Source organism: Dreissena polymorpha, chromosome 5 (assembly GCF_020536995.1).
Source record: "Dreissena polymorpha isolate Duluth1 chromosome 5, UMN_Dpol_1.0, whole genome shotgun sequence".
Lineage (NCBI taxonomy): Eukaryota > Metazoa > Mollusca > Bivalvia > Myida > Dreissenidae > Dreissena > Dreissena polymorpha.
This window is the reverse complement of record NC_068359.1, coordinates 8,403,023-8,426,308: the sequence shown is the minus strand read 5'-3', so window position 1 is coordinate 8,426,308 and position 23,286 is coordinate 8,403,023. Positions and strand designations below refer to the sequence as shown.

The window sequence follows — 23,286 nt, the reverse complement described above, 5'->3', positions numbered from 1 at the left end:
ATGCCCAGTTTTCTCAGAAAACGACACATATCATTATGTAAAATCTATAGCGTTTTGTAAAGGGATACTACTAGTAGATCTAGTAGTAGCAATGATTGTAAAGGGATACTACTAGTAGATCTAGTAGTAGCAATGATTGTGATTGTGGGGGTAGTGGTAAATATAGTGCCTGTTTTGTAAAGGGATACTACTAGTAGATCTAGTAGTAGCAATGATTGTGATGGATACTACTAGTAGATCTAGTAGTAGCAATGATTGTGATGGATACTACTAGTAGATCTAGTAGTAGCAATGATTGTGAGGGATACTACTAGTAGATCTAGTAGTAGCAGTGATTGTGAAGGGATACTACTAGTAGATCTAGTAGTAGCAATGATTGTAAAGGGATACTACTAGTAGATCTAGTAGTGGCAATGATTGTGATTGTGGGGGTAGTGGTAAATATAGTGCCTGTTGCTATCATTTTTACATAGAATATGTCGAAACATCCAAGGTAAACAAAATATCAACATTTTAAACACATTTAAGAAGCAATACCATTGATTCATTATCGTGTCTAGTTTATGTGTCGCCGGCCTACCGTACTGAGCTGAGTGTCTTTACATCATAAACTCTTAATATTTTGCGAATTCCATTTCGATCTATATTTGCATTTTTGTTAAATTGACATCTTCATTCAAATGTAAGATAACAGTTACCTAGCGTATTTGGGGTTTTAAATCGTACATGCTATCAAAATAAAAGGTGGATGTAACATTCAAATTCTAGGTTGTGTGATAAAATGGAAATTATTTCTGCGAAATTACATAATAATGTACAAATGTATAACGCTTGATGTTGGTACATTCTTTTTTATTTCTCATTTACATCAGCTTATAAATCTAACAGAATACGAGGCGTATGAAACTTTCTGGAATATAAACATAACGTATTTTCAACTATTTTGTACATAGATACAAGTACATGTTGTATACATAAACAAATACCATCGATATGAACAACGGAATGACTCATACGGAATACATATAACTAAAATAGCATTTAAACAACACTTCAACAAAAAGAAACTTTCTTATTGTAAATCTTGTATTGAGAGGAAATCCAAATATATAACAATATTAAATTAGAATTTCGAATATCGTTAGATATTTGCTGTGAGGATTGTTTATGGATGCTAAACACTACGTAGAAAATGAGTTTTTCCATAGACCCCTAGCTGTCATTAAATAACGACGAAAAATGAACTCTTACAGAGCTTTTACTCTACATTCTGCAATATTGACGACTACACCACAAGAGAGCATCTACAATAAATTCCTACGTCATGAAAAAACATGCACAATCAATGGAGCCTTCAACTAAAGCAGCAAAGGTGACAAGGACCAATCAACCTTATTTTTCATCAAAAGCACCACACAATAAATGAAGTCATAATCATTGCAATTATATTGCGCACTTGTTTCAAAATGGGATTGGGTCCTTTCAAATGTATAAATGATCGTGGTAAGAGAATCGCTTTTTTCTTTTTGGATTGGGCCTCATTTCGGTCCAATATGATGTGCCGCTTTTGAAAATAAAATCACTGTTCAGTCAAAGGATGTAATTATTTTGAGTTATGATTAGTTTTTTGTATTATACTTTAAATAAAGGATTACTTTTTAATTCATTTTGGGAAAAAAACGTAGCTTCTGCTTTGAGAATAATTATGGTCATTTTAGGTTCCGAAATATTTGATTTTAATAGACACAAGGCATCCACAGACCATGTGACGTTAACAAAACAAATCGCTATGATGTCATAAAAACACCGCCGTGACGTCATCAATGGTGCTCATGTCTGCAGACGAGAACTGGCACATGGGAGTGGTGGATGATGTAATCACTCACGGATCCAAGAAATGTCCGCCTGATCTTGCCAAGGCCCCGTGTTCCAGTAACGATCAGGCTTGCCTTTTCCTCGTCGGCGATTTTGCACACGACCTCTCCGGGTTTCCCTTGACCAGTGCGGAATTTGCCAGTCATCTAAAACTCAAAAAAGTTATTTCATAATCGCCCCTTATGTATACAAATACAGACACGAGCTGGATTGATGCGGCTTCGCGAAAATCGCTTAATAATTGGTTTAACCGAGTGTAGGTAACTAATCAACCCGTTTCTTAATACACCACGTGACCAAATTCAAACGTGAATAAAGTACAACACCAAATGTGAAACAATGCAGCTATTGACTGAATACGCAACGTGCAGAAATTACATCATGTGACCGAACACAACATGTCTCGACACCGTGACCTTGACAATCTAAATTTTGACCTCAAAACAAAAAGGGGTCGTCTTTTCCACTAAACAAGAGGGCCAAGATGGCCCTAGTTCGCTCACCTGAGAGGAGTCGGTTCATTCAATCTTTACCAAACATCAAACTTGACCTAGATATTGTCCAGACAAACATCCTGGTCAAGTTTCATCATTATTGAACCAAAACTCTGGCATATGGAGTGTTTTTGTTTTTGTAAGATTTTACCTGGTGACCTATATTTTGAGTTGACACCCCCTAACCAAACATCAAACTTTGCTTACAACAATGAATATTATCACCAAGATTCCTAAAATCTGAAACAAAATTGTGACCTCTAGAGTGTTTACAAGGATTTTGTATAATATAATAAAAATTTGGACAATCTAAGGGCAATAATTATGGCATTAATTATGTGATATATATAAAAAAAACAATCTTTGTACCAAGTTTCATGATGATTGGGAAAAAATTTGATTTCTAGAGTGTTCACAAGCTTTTTTTACTATATGAATATAAGAAAACTGCCCCCCCCCCCCGGCAGCCATGTTATTCAACTGACCGGAACCATTTTCGAACTCAACTCTCATATCAAGAAACAAATGTTCTGACCAAATTTCATGAAAATTGGGCCAAAAATGTGACTTCTAGAGTGTTCACATGTTTTTTAACGGATCTGGACCATTTTCGAACTCGTCCGAGATATCAATAAAACCAATGTTTTGACCAACTTTCATGAATATTGCGCAAAAATTGTGACTTCTAGAGTGTTTACAAGGTTTCTATATAGCCTAATAAGGAAAACTGCCCCCCCCCCCCGGCAGACATGTTTTTTAACTGACCGGAACCATTTTCGAACTCAACTCTCATATCAAGGAAACAAATGTTCTGATCAAATTTCATGAAAATTGGGCCAAAAATATGACTTCTAGAGTGTTCACATGTTTTCACTATATACATATAGAGAAAAATGCCCCGCCCACTGGCGGCCATGTTTTTTCACCGATCTGGACCATTTTCAAAATTTGTCCGAGATATCAATAAAACCAATGTTTTGACCAACTTTCATGATGATTGGGCAAAACTTGTGATTTCTAGAGTGTTTACAAGGTTTCTCTATAGCCAAATAAAGAAAACTGCCCCCCCCCCCCCCGGCAGCCATGTTATTCAACTGACCGGAACCATTTTCGAACTCAACTCTCATATCAAGAAACAAATGTTCTGACCAAATTTCATGAAAATTGGGCCAAAAATGTGACTTCTAGAGTGTTCACATGTTTTCACTATATATAGAGAGAGAAAAATGCCCCGCCCACAGGCGGCCATGTTTTTTCACTGATCTGGACCATTTTGGAACTCGTCCGAGATATCAATAAAACCAATGTTTTGACCAACTTTCATATTGATTGGGCAAAAATTATGACTTCTAGAGTGTTAACAAGGTTTCTCTATACCCAAATAAAGAAAACTGCCCCCCCCCCCCCGGCAGCCATGTTATTCAACTGACCGGAACCATTTTCGAACTCAACTCTCATATCAAGAAACAAATGTTCTGACCAAATTTCATGAAAATTGGGCCAAAAATGTGACTTCTAGAGTGTTCACATGTTTTTTAACCGATCTGGACCATTTTCGAACTCGTCCGAGATATCAATAAAACCAATGTTTTGACCAACTTTCATGATGATTGGGCAAAAATTGTGACCTCTAGAGTGTTTACAAGGTTTCTATATAGCCTAATAAGGAAAACTGCCCCCCCGGCAGACATGTTTTTTAACTGACCGGAACCATTTTCGAACTCAACTCTCATATCAAGGAAACAAATGTTCTGATCAAATTTCATGAAAGTTGGGCAAAAAATATGACTTCTAGGGTGTTCACATGTTTTCACTATATACATATAGAGAAAAATGCCCCGCCCACTGGCGGCCATGTTTTTTCACCGATCTGGACCATTTTCAAAATTCGTCCGAGATATCAATAAAACCAATGTTTTGACCAACTTTCATGATGATTGGGCAAAAATTGTGACTTCTAGAGTGTTTACAAGGTTTCTCTATAGCCAAATAAAAAAACTGCCCCCCCCCCGGCAGCCATGTTATTCAACTGACCGGAACCATTTTCGAACTCAACTCTCATATCAAGAAACAAATGTTCTGACCAAATTTCATGAAAATTGGGCCAAAAATGTGACTTCTAGAGTGTTCACATGTTTTCACTATATACATATAGAGAAAAATGCCCCGCCCACAGGCGGCCATGTTTTTTCACTGATTTGGACCATTTTGGAACTCGTCCGAGATATCAATAAAACCAATGTATTGACCAACTTTCATATTGATTGGGCAAAAATTATGACTACTAGAGTGTTTTCAAGGTTTCTCTATAGCCAAATAAAGAAAACTGCCCCCCCCCCCCCCCGGCAGCCATGTTATTCAACTGACCGGAACCATTTTCGAACTCAACTCTTATATCAAGAAACAAATGTTCTGACCAAATTTCATGAAAATTGGGCCAAAAATGTGACTTCTAGAGTGTTCACATGTTTTCACTATATGCATATAGAGAAAAATGCCCCGCCCACTGGCGGCCATGTTTTTTCACTGATCTGGACCATTTTCGAACACGTCCGAGATATCAATAAAACCAATGTTTTGACCAACTTTCATGATGATTGGGCAAAAATTGTGACTTCTAGAGTGTGTACTAGGTTTCTTTATAGCCGAATAAGGAAAACTGCCCCCCCCCCCGGCAGCCATGTTTTTTAACTGACAGGAACCATTTTCAAACTCAACTCTCATATCAAGGAATCAAATGTTTTGACCAAATTTCATGAAAATTGGGCAAAAAATGTGACTTCTAGAGTGTTCACATGTTTTCACTATATACATATAGAGAAAAATGCCCCACCCGCTGGCGGCCATGTTTTTTTCACCGATCTGGACCATTTTCGAACTCGTCCGTGATATCAATAAAACCAATGTTTTGACCAACTTTCATGATGATTGGGCAAAAATTTTGACTTCTAGAGTGTTTACAAGGTTTCTATATAGCCAAATAAGGAAAACTGCCCCGCCAACTGGCGGCCATGCTTTTCAACGGACCAGAACCACTTTTAAGCTCGACCAACATATCATTAAGGCAAACATTTTGACAACGTTACATGAAGATTGGGCATGAAATGTGACTTCTACAGTGTTTACAAGGTTTTCTATTTTTTACCTAGTGACCTAGTTTTTGACCCAGTATGACCAAGTATCGAATTTGATCGAGATATCATTGGGACAAATCTTCGGACCAAGTTTCATGAAGATCCGACATGAAATGTGGCCTCTAGAGTGTTTACAAACCAAATGTGGACGACGGACGGACGGACGGAAGACGGACAAAGACCGGTCACAAAAGCTCTACTGAGCAATCAGTTGAGCTAAAAATCATCGCACCAATTTACATGATTATATTTTAAAGCGTTCTCTATATATCGTGCGGAAACGCAATGGTTTCAATGACCGACGGACAGCTAACAAATGGACAGTCGTAAAGAAAAAAAAGGTGGTACTCATGATTCAAGAGCGGAAGGGTTTTCATATGTGTATTTCCATTCGCGCCCTGTAGCTGCATTTTTGAGAACCTGATTTCGTTAATTTCTTGTGCTGTGTGTGGTGGTGGGGGGGGGGGGGAAGATCCGAAGTGCTCGAAGGTAAGCCCATATGTTGGTTATGGTGACCACAAACCAAGCTCACATGCGCCGGGAGCCAATACTTAACCCGACGGCGGCATTCAGTTTTAAACCAAGGTCACAGAGGTGAGAGGCGGGCGTACCAATCACTGCGCTAGCCGGACAGACTCGGGGATGGGGCATAATGATGGTAAATGCTCCTTATATGCCGTCTTCAGCTCACCTTCAAGTCCAAGATCTTTTTCTTATACTTCTCCTCAAGCGCCTTCACTTTCTCGGTCAGTTCTCGCAGCAACTGATCGACCACGGCCGGACCTGGAAACAATAGATACAAACATACTCGGTCAGTTCTCGCAGCAACTGATCGACCACGGCCGGATCTTGAAAGAATAGATACAAACATACTCGGTCAGTTCTCGCAGCAACTGATCGACCACGGCCGGACCTGGAAAGAATAGATACAAGCATACTCGGTCAGTTCTCGCAGCAACTGATCGACCACGGCCGGACCTGGAAACAATAGATACAAACATACTCGGTCAGTTCTCGCAGCAACTGATCGACCACGGCCGGACCTGGAAAGAATAGATACAAACATACTCGGTCAGTTCTCGCAGCAACTGATCGACAACGGCCGGACCTGGAAACAATAGATACAAACATACTCGGTCAGTTCTCGCAGCAACTGATCGACCACGGCCGAACCTGGAAACAATAGATACAAACATACTCGGTCAGTTCTCGCAGCAACTGATCGACCACGGCCGGACCTGGAAAGAATAGATACAAACATACTCGGTCAGTTCTTGCAGCAACTGATCGACCACGGCCGGACCTGGAAACAATAGATACAAACATACTCGGTCAGTTCTCGCAAAAACTGATCGACCACGGCCGGACCTGTAAACAATAGATACAAACATACTCGGTCAGTTCTCGCAGCAACTGATCGACCACGGCCGGACCTGGAAACAATAGATACAAACATACTCGGTCAATTCTCGCAGCAACTGTTCGACCACGGCCGGACCTGTAAAGAATAGATACAAACATACTCGGTCAGTTCTCGCAGCAACTGATCGACCACGGCCGGACCAGGAAACAATAGATACAAACATACTCGGTCAGTTCTCGCAGCAACTGATCGACCACGGCCGGACCTGGAAACAATAGATACAAACATACTCGGTCAGTTCTCGCAGCAACTGATCGACCACGACCGGACCTGGAAACAATAGATACAAACATACTCGGTCAGTTCTCGCAGCAACTGATCGAACACGGCCGGACCTGGAAAGAATAGATACAAACATACTCGGTCAGTTCTCGCAGCAACTGATCGACCACGCCCGGACCTGGAAAGAATAGATACAAACATATAAAGAATACAACCTTAGTCAAGTCAAAAGTAAAAAAAAACACTTTTATTTCAACTCAATTCATGTTTGACATGAATGCATGAGCAAAAAAGTACTTAAATGTATAGACGAGGCGGGCAATAATATATAAAAATGATGAATTACATTACATATGATATGGTTCTTATAACATATTCTTTCTTGATTATACATTATAGATAACATATCATATTTCAAGTAGCGTCTGACTACATATTCTTTCTTGATTATACAATATAGATAACATATTTCAAATGTCGTCAACACATATAGAAGGTATAACGGATAATCATTAATAATGCAATCAGTATTTTATTTGAATTGTTGCCTCTATGCGAAGTTTTGAAAATTAAATGGAAAAAAGACTTATTTCAGCCGTATTTCCGTTGCAAAAAAGACCTACACAAGGTCGAGATATGAAGCGAATATTATTAAAAAATAAACACTAGTTTCTTTAATGCTGATATGGCTTGAAAGTGAGCGGCATGTAAAAATAATAATACCAGTAATGAAGAATATAAAACGGCGAAAAAACTGCATCGGCATAGACGTCGCCATCTTGACTATCACGTGATTACTCCTGGGTCATGCGAGTTTTGTATCGTGTTATTTCTTAAAAGTTGACCCAGCATTTGTAAAAATATTGCAATACATATACATTTCCAGAAAGGAAATTCATTTCTGCGTTGAACTTAAGACCGAGATCGTGAAAATTGCTGCAAAATTGATGAAGTAATGGCTGTTCAAAGCGATGCACCCCGTTTTCGGCTGATTTTGAGTTGCATACCTTGTTATATATATATATATTTGATAGTGAAAAAAAAATCAGAAAATTTTATTTTTCGTTATAATATGATTATTTATCATTCACAATGATGTTTTCACTAATTGATATCATAGCCACACGCTAACCACCTGTGATCCCTTACAACATACTTAAGTATATCGTTAGGCGGTTTATTTTTTAACTGAGGAAAAAATAAGCACGCGACAAACACGTACCTATTCTTTTCCCTAATGAAGTTCGAGGATGACGATTTAAGAAAAAAACTTGCCTTCGGAGGTTTATCAAACTTAAGTAAAAATTTAAACACTATGTGTTTGTGGAACACTATGTCCCCCCATATATTTGACCGTTAACCTTGAAGGATGACCTTGACCTTTCACCACTCAAAATGTGCAGCTCCATGAGATACACATGCATGCCAAATATCAAGTTGCTATCTTCAATATTGCAAAAATTATGGCCAATGTTAAAGTTTGACGCAAACAAACCAACAATCAAACAAACAGGGCAAAAACAATATGTCCCCAGTATAGAGTGGGGAACATATAAATAACTAAGTAGCTTTGTGGATACGGGCCCTGGAGCCATTTCAAGCCTTTGGCTTCGTTGTAATCATGCTTCTAATTGTGAACGCGATACATACTGGCCATAGAGAGGTCGTACAGTTCCGGCGTGTGAATCAGCACCACATAGTCGTCGTCCCGGCGTATATTCTCCACGTACCCTGAAACGAGAAACCGGATGTTACGTCAGAATCGTCTTGACGCGCATAAATATCATATTGTTAGGGTCTACACATACAAGTTCCTCTAAATAGCCCTCCTAATAGCGTTTACTGTCGAAGTACCCTTAAATGAGACCCCGATTCTGAGGCAGTATCGCTTGAAGAGTTATTATAGACGATGGTAAAAGATCTAACAATGTACACATGTACATGTTGCCAGGAATATCGGCCTCATTACCAACATTGTCGCCGCGCCCGGAAATGACACCGCGGACGTGACGTCAGTAGCGCCTTGACGCGAAAAAACATTTAGGCAAAGATGCTCAAAACTTTAATGGCGCTTTAAGGTTATAGACAGATACTGTTTGGATCGACACATCTATGCAAATTATATGTTAAACATTTCTTCATTGCGTTTTTTATAAACAATAGGTATCCTGAAATAAGTTTTTAGTGTTTTATAAGGATGGTTGCTTGTGTAAATAATAAATTATATCTGTCACAAGTTATCATGCTGTAAGCTTAACTGGGCCGTCGTTACAGTTTTTATCAAATGGATCGCGTGAATTAAGGTCATACAAACATGTACATCAACACGTCACTTGATATAGTGGTTATTTGTTTGATGCTGTTGGCGTCCCCTTTTATAATCAAAGCGATGAAGGCACTGAAGTTGTTCGCTATTGCATAATCTTAGACGCAACTCAGTTTTCAAAATTATGTTATAGCTTTTTATATCGCAAGTTTAAAATGAACACAGCCCATTCAAATTTATAAAGAGTGTGTCTTAAAGCACAGGTCGAGATGTGTGTGCACTGATTATCCTCGTATTTATGTTATAGAGATAACTTAGACAAAATAACAACAATATGTCTCTTTTTTCACAATTGGTTGCTGCACCGTCAAACATCTTTAGAATTTTGGTTGCCTTGCTAAAGAATAACAAGCCTATAATCATTTGCATGTTGTGTTATGTGTATCTAATACTTTATCTTTTTTCTTTAAATTAGTGAGCAACAATTTTGCCCACATGACAGACTTTTAGCATTAAGCCCCGTTTTCCCTGAAAGCAGCCAATATGTACAGATTTCAATGATAAACTGGCCAATGTCGTCACACAAGCTGTTATAAACACTACACTGGCCAATATCATCGCACAAGCTGTTAACATTAGGCTGTCTGCTGCAGTGTACCAGTGGTTTAGTATAAACAGGCAGTGCTTATCGTTCCTAGCGTAGTTAATGCAGTTATCGTTCCTAGCGTAGCTAAAGCAGACTGACTTGCAAAACTGCCTCTATAAATTAATTCAAAATTCACACGCTCACAACAAAAAAGGAGTGAAGTAGTGTCTTTTCTGGCATAATTATACAAATTATATGGATTATTTTATATTTTAAAGAACAAGTACATTTTTGTTAACCACAAAGCGAATCATTTCGACATGAACAGAAAGAAGTGTTATAAATAAAGTGTTATATTTCAATAAAAAACTGTTTCGTTTCTAAGATTTTCTAGGGTCTTGAAAATCAATAGGGGTCGTCTCTCGGTCATGACCAATGTCCCCATGAATTTTCCTGATCCAAACCCTTAGCATTCGTGAGTTATCATCCGGAAACCATTTTACTGTTTCAAGTCACTGTGATCTTGACCTTTGACATAGAGTTTTGGAAATTAATAGGGGTCATCAGTCAGCCATGACAAATGTCCCTATGAACTTTCCTAATCCCAGGCTTAAGCGTTCTTGAGGTATCATCCGTAAACCATTTTACTGTTTCGAGTCACTGTGACTTTGACCTAGTGACCTGAAAATCAATAGGGGTCATCTGCCAGTCATGATCAATGTACCTATGAAGTTTCATGATCCTAGGCGTAAGCATTCTTGAGTCATCATCCGGAAACCATTTTACTGTTTCGAGTCACTGTGACCTTGACCTTTGATCTAGTGATCTGAAAATCAATAGGGGTCATCTGCCAGTCATGATCAATGTACCTATGAAGTTGCATGATCCTAGGCGTAAGCGTTCTTGAGTTATCATCCGGAAACCATTATACTGTTTTGAGTCACTGTGACCTTGACCTTTGACCTGGTGACCTGCCAGTCATGATTAATGTACCTTTGAAGTTTCATGATCCTAGGCGTAAGCGTTCTTGAGTAATCATCCGGAAACCATTGTATTGTTCGAGTCACTGTGACCTTGACCTTTGACCTAGTGATCTGAACAACAATAGGGGTCATCTGCCAGTCATGATCAATGTACCTATGTAGTTTCATGATCCTAGGCCTAAGCATTTTTGAGTTATCATCCGAAAACCATTTTCCTGTTCGAGTCACTGTGACCTTGACCTTTGACCTAGTGATCTGAACATCAATAGGGGTCATCTGCCACTCATGATCAATGTACCTATTAAGTTTCATGATCCTATACCTAAGCGTTCCTGAGTTATCATCCGTAAACCATTATACTGTTTCGAGTCATTTTGACCTTGACCTTTGACCTAGTGACCTGAAAATCAATAGGGGTCATCTGCCAGTCGTGATCAATGTACCTATGAAGTTTCATGATCCTAGGCGTAAGCGTTCTTGAGTTATCATCCGGAAATCATTATACTGTTTCAAGTCACTGTGACCTTGACCTTCGACATAGTGACTTGAAAATCAATAGGGTTATCTGCCAGTCAAGATCAATGTACCTATGAACTTTCATGATCCTGGGCCTACGCGTTGTTGAGTTATCATCCGGAAACCATTTGGTGGTCGGACCGACCGACCGAAGGACCGACATGTGCAAAACAATATACCCCCTCTTCTTCGAAGGGGGGCATAATAATAATAATAATAATAATAATAATAATAATAATAATAATAATAATAATAATAATAATAATAATAATCGAAAGCGCTTGTGGCAAATGGGAAATATGATGTATGCGGTACAAACGGATTATACTAACTCGACTCCAGAGGCATTCCCAGATACTGTAAGAGCCGCGTTCTATACAACACTGGGCTTTATGCATAAGTATAGCGTCGTCCTAGATAGGCATGCGCAGTTCGCACAGGCTAATCAGCAAAAATACTCTCCGCCTAAACTGGATTTTTGTTTAGAAGAGGCTTCCTTTAAATTAACATTCAATTAAAGTGGGACGATTCGTCTCTGGTAAGCCTGTGCGGACTTCACAGGCTTATCTTGCACGCCACTTGACGCACGTGCATTATGCCCAGTTCTCCCGGAACTAGGTCGGTAACATATCCATTAGAAACGATTTCCATAAATTCCCATTTTAATATTTGGGGATTGAACCTCAAGTTGTCCCCATAGCTTTAAACAAAAACAGTTAAATGCTCCTAAAGAGAACGAGATTTTCCTAGGATTTAATTGACCACAACGACATTGTTTTGAGAGACGCTTAAGTCAATGTTCAGTTACCGTCACAAAGTTCACGTCCCTATAGAGGTTTTAACTTGGTTCGAGTTACCTGTTTAAATACTATTTTATATGTGCATTATCATAACTATCCAGTGTTTATGACAAGAAACAAGAAGTTTGCAGAAACGGTGCAGATTTGAGGATTTATTACAATTTCAGTAATAATTCGTTTCTTTCACTGTTCTTCGCGCAATGCTTTTTGGGCTCATTCCCTCGCAATTTAATAATACAAAACAATCTGAAAAATCCATATAAAAATACGCATGTATGATTGGAGCGTGTTATCAAATTAAGTATACGGTATGCATCGAAGTTATATCAAACATTGAGTCAATTACTTCCCAATGATTCAGAAAACTTCTTCCAACTTTTGGTCATAAATGTAGACCATGGATTTAGACATTAAACATATTTTTCACTAGGTTTCTGAACGTTTTCCTGATGGACTATCATAATAATTATAGAGCAGGCGAAAAGAATATAAGTAAACTGCAATCAATCGACGTTGTCAGTCGCAACGACTACAAAATGCTATTTCGTGGTTTGCAATCGCCTCGGAAATGGCAATCGTCTCGGAGAAACAATCGTCTCGGAGAAGCAATCGTCTCGGAGAGGAAATTTCTCAAAGCAGCAATCGTTTCGGACAAGCAATCGTCTCGCAGAAGCAATCGTCTCGGAGAAGCAATCGTTTCGGAGAAGCAATCGTTTCGGATAAGCAATCGTCTCGCAGAACCAATCGTCTCGGAGAAGCAATCGTCTCGGACAAACAATCGTCTCGGAGAAGCAATCGTCTCGGAGAAGCAATCGTTTCGGACAAGCAGTCGTCTCAAAGAAGTCTCGCAGAGGCAATCATCTCGGAGAAGCAATCGTCTCGCAGAAGCAATCGCTTTGCACAAGCAATCGTCTCGGAGAAGCAATCGTCTCGGAGAAGCAATCGTTTCGGACAAGCAATCGTCTCGCAGAAGCAATCGTCTCGGAGAACCAATCGTCTCGGAGAAGCAATCGTCTCGGAGAAGCAATCGTCTCGGAGAGGCAATCGTCGCGGAGAAGCAATCGTCTCGGAGAAGCAATCGTCTCGGAGAAGCAATCGTTTCGGAGAAGCAATCGTCTCGAAGAGGCAATCGTCTCGGAGAAGCAATCGTTTTGGACAGGCAATCGTCTCGGAGAAGCAATCGTCTCGAAGAAGTAATCGTCTCGGACAAGCAATCGTCTCGGACAAGCAATCGTCTCGGAGAAGCAATCGTCTCGGAGAGGCAATCGTCTCGGAGAAACGATCCGACGACAAACATAATCCCAGATAAGTTCAAACTCCATGAGCAGTGTTACAACCCATTTGAGACACTACATTGACAAGTTAAATGTCAGATTTATAAGAGTTTCTAGCTAGTAACATGTTATCACCGTCAAAAAGGTAAAATAACATAAAGTACGATGTTAAATCATATAAAATAATACTTTTTGAATCACCCATCATCCTGTGGAATGTAATGGTCAAAGAATTCTGGGAACAAGTAAAATCCTGCGAGGAAATTGGATGTCATCATACCGTATTGGATGTAATCATACCGTATTGCACGAGTCATCATACCGTATTGGATGTCATCATACCGTATTGCACGAACATGATGCACAGGTTATTTTTCTCCACTTTTTGGGAAGATAGCCCATGGCTTTGGAATTGGGAATTTTATCGGCATTTTCATGAAATTGGGAAAATAAATTCATTAGCCTTTTTTTCCACATAAAAAGTCCACTGATTAGGGAAATACTAAATTTGATATAACTCTTTATAATCATTCAAATTAAAAGAACAAAATCATATAATACTTTCTTAGATGTAATTGAATTGAAATTGAGATAAAATACGCATTAGACTTCATTCTAAAAAATAAAATAAAATTAAAAAAATTCTTTTTTTTAAATTGGGAATTTTTTTCCACATTTTGGGGAAAAAATATACTTTTTGGGATTGGGAACATAGCCGAATTTCGGCTATAAAATCGGGCCAAAAAAAAACCCTGTAATGTCATCATACCGTATTGCATGAACATGATGTCATCATACCGTATTGCACGAGTTATCATACCGTATTGGATGTCATCATACCGTATTGCACGAACATGATGTCATCATACCGTATTGCACGAACATGATGTCATCATACCGTATTGCACGAACATGTCACCATACCGTTTTGCACGAACATGTTCAAAGATCGGGCAAGTTTAGTGGTAAATGCTACAGCAGACATATAGTCCGTGACGTCTGCAATAAATCCCTCAAAATTACATTGACTTATGGGAATATAATGCTTCTCGCAAAACACACGCGCATATTTCAATGTAAATGAACTGAATATTCCCGGGACAATCCTTGAACATTCTTGCATTAAGGGACATTTTTATTAAAATGATAAGACTTTTATCGTAACACATGATAACGTCATAAACATCATGTTGTCGGCAAGATATAGGCGTGTATATTCGAAAATAATTCAATTTAGTTTTATGTTGGTCAAATACCGCTAACTTAATGCTTATAACTTTATTGGACAACTGGACGCACGACAGTGTTCGTTCCTCTGGAATAGAAAGTGGTGATCATTATTGGACAACTGGACGCACGACAGTGTTCGTTCCTCTGGAATAGAAAGTGGTGATCATGGTCGCAAACATCGGACATGACGGTATCGTAGAACATGCTCTCTTCATACGATTGATTTTCCAGGCCATATCTGATAGTCCTGCCATACAATTATTTCCGCTGACGGAACCAACAGATACCATATCTCGCAATCAATGTCTGTCAACGATGGGAAATGTAGTCGATTTGCCGATAGGCGACCAATACAAATGAAAGACTCTTAAATCGGTCATTTAAGCGACTTCATCCAAACAGAGATTTGGATTGTATAATAATGTAGACATTATCGCAATAACGTTCTGATGAAACACATAAAACTCGTGTTCGATATTGGTATATGCAAATAATACATGTATATTCTTTTTTTAATAATGTTATAATGATGGATCGTATATATATAAAGACTTACTTTATATGTATAAATAAAAGAATACGCATGATATGACAGTTAAAAAGAAAGAATGTTAAACAATAATGGAATATATTAGTTTATTTTATTAATACTACTTTATTTCTAGTACCGGTACTTTATTTCAGTGCTTTGCGTATGTCGGACCCAGCATGGTTCCGACAATGGCAATTAGATAACTTTGACAAAGAAGTCCCTTCGTATTTTACAAGCACTGGGCATGTAGTTAGTCAGACGGACGTGCGATCAAATGTCCGTTCGACAGAAAGGCGGAAAAACAGAAGGGAATCGATCTTTTTGCGAGTAATTTCTTGATGATTGTTGAAATAATTGACACAAACATGTAATGGTGTTTTAATTCGCCTCTTATTGTGGTGTAATAAATTTGAGCTAATCGAAAAAATGTGACCAAAAAAGCGTCAGCAAACTTCAAAGCGTGATGTCATGATGATGATAATGATGATGATTAATTGACAATAATGATGGCAATTGTGTTGCTAATAAAACGGGATGCTTAAAAAACTTTAAACATAGAACAAGAAGAAAATGGTGGTCCTAATTCCCTTACCTGTTATCACATTGAGATACACAATATATGATAACCGGGAGAAAATTGTTGAAGGTTTTCACTACAAACATATGGCACAGACATGTTACTCCAATGACTTGTTCATAATTGACTCCATGGGCATGGGTTGAAGATTAGTTTCCACATTTGATTAATTTAAAGATGTGAATGTTCTACTTCTAAAATACTTTAAAAGAAAAACTGACATTCGCGAAAATGCATGCACCTTCAGCAAACAGGTTTCCCGTAGTTAAATTTCGGCGATGGCCCAGCGACTCAATAAATGCTTCCCGAACCTTCATCTTTCAAAATAGTCCCAAAATGACATGCAACAAAATATTAAGACTTAAGACACACATTAAATACCGCAAATAACCACAAAAGGCATCGATTTGATATATAACTGTTTTCATACGAGAAGTTAAAATGAAATCTTTAAATATATGCACTACTTTTGGACCCATGAAGGATACGCGATGATTTAGTGGAATGTAACCTTTAACAAACTTTGTAGAAAGTCAACATGTGATATGCACAATACCAAATCTCTTGTACTTGCGGTTTCAGATGAGATTTGTTAAAGTTATGTTGATAAACATGTCTATATGAATTATGTAAACCCATGTGCGTGGCCATCTCCGACACAAACATTGTCACAAACCTGTGAACAAACATTGTTAAGAAACATTACATGATATGACAAATCAAATAATTAACATCTGAGCAAGGCGGTTTCCGAGATTTTCTGTATTTCCCTTTTTCAAATATATTTTAGCCCTAGTGACCCTCAGACGCATGTGATCGGAACGATTTGAACAAATTAAACCGAGGGCCATTCTTGTGAAGTTTCAGGACATTCTTCCAAGCAGTTTATGAGTTGTTTAACCCATTTATGCCTAGTGGATTCTCCCATCCTTCTAAATGGGATCAATTTATTTCCAAAATTAGGGGTGTCTAGTATTTTTATATCTATATTTAGAATATTTCTTTCAGAAATTCCTTTAAGCAAACAGCGCAGACCCTGATGAGACGCCGCATTATGCGGCGTCTCATCTAGGCCTCCGCTGTTTGCAAAGCCTTTTTTTCTAGACGCTAGGCATAAATGGGTTTAACAGGGTGCAGGATCACGTGACTTTGTGGGGTTCACAATTGAACGTTAATGGATTTAAACACTCCGGTAGGTGGTGCTTTTCTTCAGATAACTTAAAAAAAAATAAGAATTTCAACGACAGTACATAAAAGACAATTTTGTAAATGCTTCTTATGGCAATGTGAAAAACACCAGAATTACTTTATTTAATTAGCTTGTGTTCTTGGCCAAACATTCGATAAATGACGAATTCATGGTCACGGTTATGCTGCACGCAACGTGAAATTTTGGCACCGATTTCAGACGTATCCAATGATTAACTCTTAATTTTAAGATATCGACAAAAAATGCAAGTAAAACTTATTTTATGCAATAAAGATTTTTGCAATTGTCAATAACTTGAGATATTTGCAAAAACAAAGTTGTTTACGGTGTGTTTACATTCTTTCCAGTCCGTGTTTAAAGTGGCCTTTTCACAGATTTTGGCATATTTTAAAGTTTGTCATTAAAAGCTTTATATTGATAAATGTAAACATTGGATCTTAAAAACTCCAGTAAAAAATCAAGAATAAAATAAAAAAAGGAAAAACAAGTAGCCGGTGTCAGGGCTCGAACCAGTGACCGCCGGAGTCCTGGAGTTAGGCTGAAGTAAAACGCGTTAGCCCTCTCGGCTATTCCGCCGGGTGTACACAGGTGATGTAATTTAGAACTAATATAAGCAATCTTCGTAGTTTCGTAAATTTAAACGACAACAACAGAACTCTCCAAATTATTCAATCGTTTCGCGTTGCAACGCTTTATAATTTTTAGGTTCTCGAATTGTCAAAAGATACATATAATGGCTATATTGAACTATGGTAAATGTTCAGTAATACTGTTACCTCACAAATATCATAACTAAAACGAAAATTTGCGAATCTGAAACAACTTTTTTCAATTTTGTCAATTTACCAAACCGTGAAAAGATCCCTTTAAACCCCTGTGAAACCCGTTGATCCTGCTTCCTGTTAAAGCACATTTTTGACGACTAACGACGAACGGCGGATCGCAACACCCCACAATCGCAACTCCACACAATAGCTCAACGGCGGATCTTTTTTTTTTCGCTCTGTTTATCTTTACTGGCTGTTTTGCCTTTAAACATGTTTGAATTTATGTATTTCTTATAACTTCCATTAACTACTTTTGTTTATCGCATTGCTTGGTCGGAAACCCACTAAATCATTAGGTTCATTCACTTTGGCGCAAAAATACTTATAAAAAAACACTACTATCGAATAAAACTCTAATAGAAGACATCGCATAGACAAGTGCACGACTCGCGTGGTCGGGTCAGAAATCCAACCAGCGATCCTCGGTTGTGCCGTGCTTATATTAAACTGATCTCGTAACAAGAAATATCGTTTAAAAAAGACATTCGATGCATTTCCTGCTTTTGAAAAGAAACATTAAAATTCACGTTTCTAAATAATTCAATTGACAACGACAGCTTGACATTATTAACCAAGTGTAATGACTTCATATCATTCACGTTGAGCACATACGGTTTTTACGGTCTCATAATTGTACAATTTGACTTTGAATTCACCCTGTGTTAACTCATACTCACATATATTGCTTGCCGTTGCAAACTTTCTCTGGACAAAAAGCATCCGAAATGTGTTCAGTTATTACAACAAAATTGGCTTGCTTGATAAGCATTATACATGAAGTGCTGCTCATGAAACTTATATTGGTATTATGAAACAAGAAAAAAAGATGTTCCAATATTTAAATTTTGAGAACAGTTTCAGTTAATTGTTTTCGGGGTTGAAATTTATTTGATTGAAAAACTAATCGCTCTTTTTGTGAATTTGGAACTGGGTCCCTTCAGACGGGGAACCTATATCGTAAATCTACATTTTGGTATTTGTTATATTAAAGAGTGTTTATTTCATGTAAAACTACAATTTACTCACATTCACAACAATAAAATTCAGTTTAGATGTTTGTATGAAATACCCCATTGAATGAAAACTAGATTTTGTATAATCTGTGGCTTAAAAATAGATTATTTTAATTGTTTGCAAGGGCATTTTTTTAGTGGAGTGTGGGTATATATACAGTATACATCTAAGATTTGTAAATGGGTCCCATAAACGGACGCAAGGACAGCAAATTCATAGTCTGTGTTTAAACTGCATACGGCTGCATTCAGAGATGATACGTGTCTCGCTCTGGGAAAACGGGACTTAATGCATTTTCAGTTGCACAGGCTAATTAGAGGCGCCACTGTCCACTTTTATGGAATATTTTGTTTTTAAAGGAAGTTTCTTCTAAACGAAAATCCAGTTTAGGCGGAAAGTGGTGTCCCTGATTAGCCTGTGTGGGCTGCACAGGCTAATCTAAGAGGATACTTTACGCACATGCATTAACCCCGGGTTTCCAACAAAATAGGCACATACATATGCGGGACAGGATCTAATTCAAGTCGTAATTATATACCATATTTTTAAACGTGCGCATGAATGTTGTTAACAGTCTAACAGTCTTTTGAACACGCTGAACATGTCGCTTACACCTGATTAAGATAACAATATTTGTGATGACTTTGTTACACACGATCCCATTGCATAGCATGTGATAGCATACATATGCGTGCGCGAAATCTTGTCATAAAAGGTACTGGTTTACATAAAACACTTATTTAATCTGACAGAAGTTACGATAGCGCGAGAGTCGGAACTGAAAAACAGTGTCTGTTAAAACAATCCGTATGCACGTCTCCCCAAAAACATGAAATAACTTTCATGGTTATATCCAAAGAAAAAAACATTTCGGTTGAGGTCGTCGATGACATGATCATTATTGAAATCAGCAGCAGCATCATCATAATGATCAGCGACAGCATTATTATCATCAACAGCCACATTCTCACAATGTCTACGTACATAATCACGTTTTCCTTCTCTTCCATCTATTCACTTGATCATAAGCAGCATAATCATCAGTAGTTTTCTACATGTATCATCGTTATAATGATTATCAGCAGCCATATTTATACACTTTTCAGAACGTACGTGTATGTTGAACCCATACCGGTATTTGGTTTCTTCATCAATAATGGCTTTAATACTCTATGAAAGAGGTAGACACTATACTATTGATCAAACATTAGCGTACAGATATTCATTAAATAGCTTAATGTGCGACTATAAGAGACGTAAATGCAAGCCAGTAACATTAATATAAAACTATAATTGGCTCTTTAAATTTTAAATGTGTGATAATAATGTCAATATAATGTACGCGCGTTTACATTTTGCAGAAATTGTAAAACGCGGCAGTGTAGCTAACCTATATGTACCACAAGTTATTTATATAAAGATACTGATCTTACAAAAATTTACATTTGTTCGATATTGAATATGATACGGTACGCTTCCTCCTATTTACATCTGACTGCTTTCTAACCACAACCGTATTTAAAAAGTTTGCGGATTTAAATTATAATGGTCCTCGAATTTGGGGAACAATAACTTTACAATAACTTTACATTTAGTGGTAAAAGGATTGGTGCGCAGATATTAAGCACACCAAAGAGATGGATCTAAAAATTGCATGTCCCTTTACATCAACACGCACGTGCAATTATCGGAAGCCTGCTTCTGAATTTAGAGTACCTAACACTATTAATATGTGTATTTATGTTTGCCTAGTGTATTTAAACGCCTCTGTGAATCTATATGTTATCTGTTAAATCAAAAATTATCACGATCAAGATACTACATTCCCAACCAATCAATATGCTATGCTAACTGATGCATTTCAGCGTTATGTTTGATGCGACTTTTGGCATTTCTTCGGGTATGTATGTAAGTATAACCTTGCAGTCAAGGATAACCCATGAAAGTGCAAGCACTTATTTTCAATGGGGTCCTTTGGTTTTGCTGAAGTGACAGCCAGCAGAAGAGACAGTATTGGGATACAAGGAATCCGGGTGCGATACCCTAGCTCTTTGCGAATAGACCCCTTGGTTCTTTTACGTGCTCAGTGTATAGCACCGATACACGCGAGAATTTCCTGGGTTTCATACCAGTACGTCTCTAGTTGGGTGGGAAACACAAGCATTTCTGATATTTTCAGTGCCCCGGTCGGGCATTGAACCGGGGACCTTTGGAATGGTAGACCAGAATCATACTATACCAGTAGTTCTATACGACATCAACACATCATTGAAAAGACGCTTTAGAGATTTTCTCAAATATTTTCAACACATAATTCACCAGCAGACGGTTATACAATACGTAATAAGTCTACCAAAGTAGAGACCATTCATTAAAGCTTTGGGAAACTTTATGATTTAAAAAAAATCAAGTGAGTCCTTATGGAAAATCGTTGGTTTTTCGTTCCGTACAAACTTTTAATGTTTACAGATAATATATTCATTTACTATTGTATATTTATCGACTGTCAATATTATCTTATTTTATTGTAAATAACACTATGAATAGCATATCGTTTATAATAGAAATCAGAAGCATTATCAAAACCAAAAACATAAAAACAGCATTTTAAAAACCAATGATTATGCATATCTGCATATGTGATCTATTGCATCTTGGATCGATTTCTTTCCTGAACAGAATCTTTACAAATCAGCACGAACCAAAATCCACGACCAATAGTGTACTGCAGTAATCTTTATCTGCGTTTATGTCACATTGACAAGAACTGACATTTATGTTTTATGCTGTCGTGTGTTGTGTGTTCATGTTTTTGCCTTATAGTGGAAGCCATATATCAAATGAAACTCAAAACAAAGCAAAAGTCAATAAAAAAAAAATACCACGTGTATTCAAGCATAAAACCACTTAACAAGTTACATTAACTAGTGTAAATCACGATCCACTTATGATCTAAAAGGAACTTACATTGCAGAGCTTTTTCAGAGAACTCGCTTTCATCAATCGCAACAGCAACAACCCGCTTGTGTTCAGCCATTGATTTAATTTTAGTATCCACAAAATACAAATTAAGATTACTGTCACGTAATTAATCCAAAGTTGACAACGCAGCCCTGGGCGTCAATACACACTGTCAGTGGTATACAGTGGAATGGTTTATGACAGACCCATTTTGTGAGATCGTAACTACTCGGGAAAGACGAACTTATCGCATGCCAATCGGGACTCCTCGGACAATTCCGCCATATCGGCGATCGTCTGGTGTAGCCCACTGTCCGATGCGTTCAGATTGATCGCATGCATATCCTATACATAACGGAGTATTCCGGAGATAGTCGATATATTGGATGTATTTAAAGTCGCCGATACAACATGGGAGTCACTCTAATTAAAAAAAAGGGGGAGTCATTTGTGTGCATAGCAAACGGAAGTAGTTTCCCTTTAAAGAACAATCAAGTGTGTTTAGTTGATAAGATGTACTTTAAGGCTATTTATAAATATTTCTAGTGTTTCACGGTTGTAGAAAACTATATTTTGAAAATATTTAGTTTTAGATGAAGTTATTAGCGCAAATCATGAAACAATTTCATTAACCTAAAGTGTTTTTTGTAAAACGAGATCGTTCCGAGACCGCTACATTACATTAGCTGAAAGCACATCTTGCAAAACCTTTGCTTTCGATCTAGTATAGCAGAGGCGTCAGAGCTGGGTCGGCAGGGTCGGAGGCCGCCGCCCCAATATTTTCGGCAAAAAGGAAATTCCGGAAAAGACCTTTTTTTATTTTTTTTTCCATTTCAATATATATGATATTTGAAAATATCTTTACCACGAAGCAAGGTTATCACGCTTTCGCGGTTATGACACGTGTATTGTTGTTTGCCATCACCCGCCCGCGGTAGTGTACGTGTCAATTATATTGTTAATTGATCGATCTCTTTTATAACGATAATACCTTTATTCTTGAGTAATTAACCCTGGGATTCTTTAATTGTTTGTATGATCTAAGCCTTTGCTTCTTTTTATTAATATACCATACCATACCATATTCTTTATTGCATAAAACAAATACAATGTTTATAGCAAACAGTATATAGAACACATATACAGTGGGTAAGACATACAATCAACAACAATGGTTAACAAGAGCATAGTTAGTACATATGCAAACAATGATGTATAAAATGATATTAACAATTGTAATACTTATTTTTTAATCACTATGCAGTGTTCTGGACTTATTTGCAAAAAATATGAATTTTGCTAATTTATTCAGTACAATTTTTTATTCTGAGTTTATAAGTGCGGTAAATTTATTTACAGTAG

General features: G+C 37.6%; 1 protein-coding gene across 5 annotated transcripts; it reads right to left on the bottom strand.

Moving 5' to 3' along the window:
• Window positions 1-835: 835 nt before the first annotated feature.
• On the bottom strand, window positions 836-22,164 carry LOC127882117 (universal stress protein Slr1101-like). Of its 5 annotated transcripts, XM_052430569.1 has the most exons (4): window positions 21,931-22,164; window positions 8,799-8,879; window positions 6,195-6,286; window positions 836-2,021 (listed from the first exon to the last, which is right to left on the bottom strand). In XM_052430569.1, exons 1-4 carry the CDS (start codon window positions 21,998-22,000, stop codon window positions 1,821-1,823), a joined length of 444 nt encoding a protein of 147 aa, XP_052286529.1. In that variant the 5' UTR covers window positions 22,001-22,164; the 3' UTR covers window positions 836-1,820. The 5 variants fall into 5 exon arrangements, with proteins under 5 accessions (XP_052286529.1, XP_052286531.1, XP_052286533.1 ...); XM_052430571.1 differs by lacking the exons at window positions 8,799-8,879; window positions 21,931-22,164 and adding an exon at window positions 7,262-7,299 and having other exon boundaries at window positions 6,195-6,351; XM_052430573.1 differs by lacking the exons at window positions 8,799-8,879; window positions 21,931-22,164 and adding an exon at window positions 6,742-6,777 and having other exon boundaries at window positions 6,195-6,351.
• Window positions 22,165-23,286: the final 1,122 nt, after the last annotated feature.

Coding starts and splice junctions, on each gene's coding strand:
- LOC127882117 (XM_052430569.1), bottom strand. CDS start 22,000: ATGGCTGAACACAAGCGGGTTGTTGCTGTTGCGATTGATGAAAGCGAG. Junction 8,880..21,930: donor CTCTGAAAAAGCTCTGCAAT/GTAAGTTCCTTT, acceptor TTCTCGTTTCAG/GGTACGTGGAGAATATACGC. Junction 2,022..6,194: donor AAAAGATCTTGGACTTGAAG/GTGAGCTGAAGA, acceptor TTTGAGTTTTAG/ATGACTGGCAAATTCCGCAC.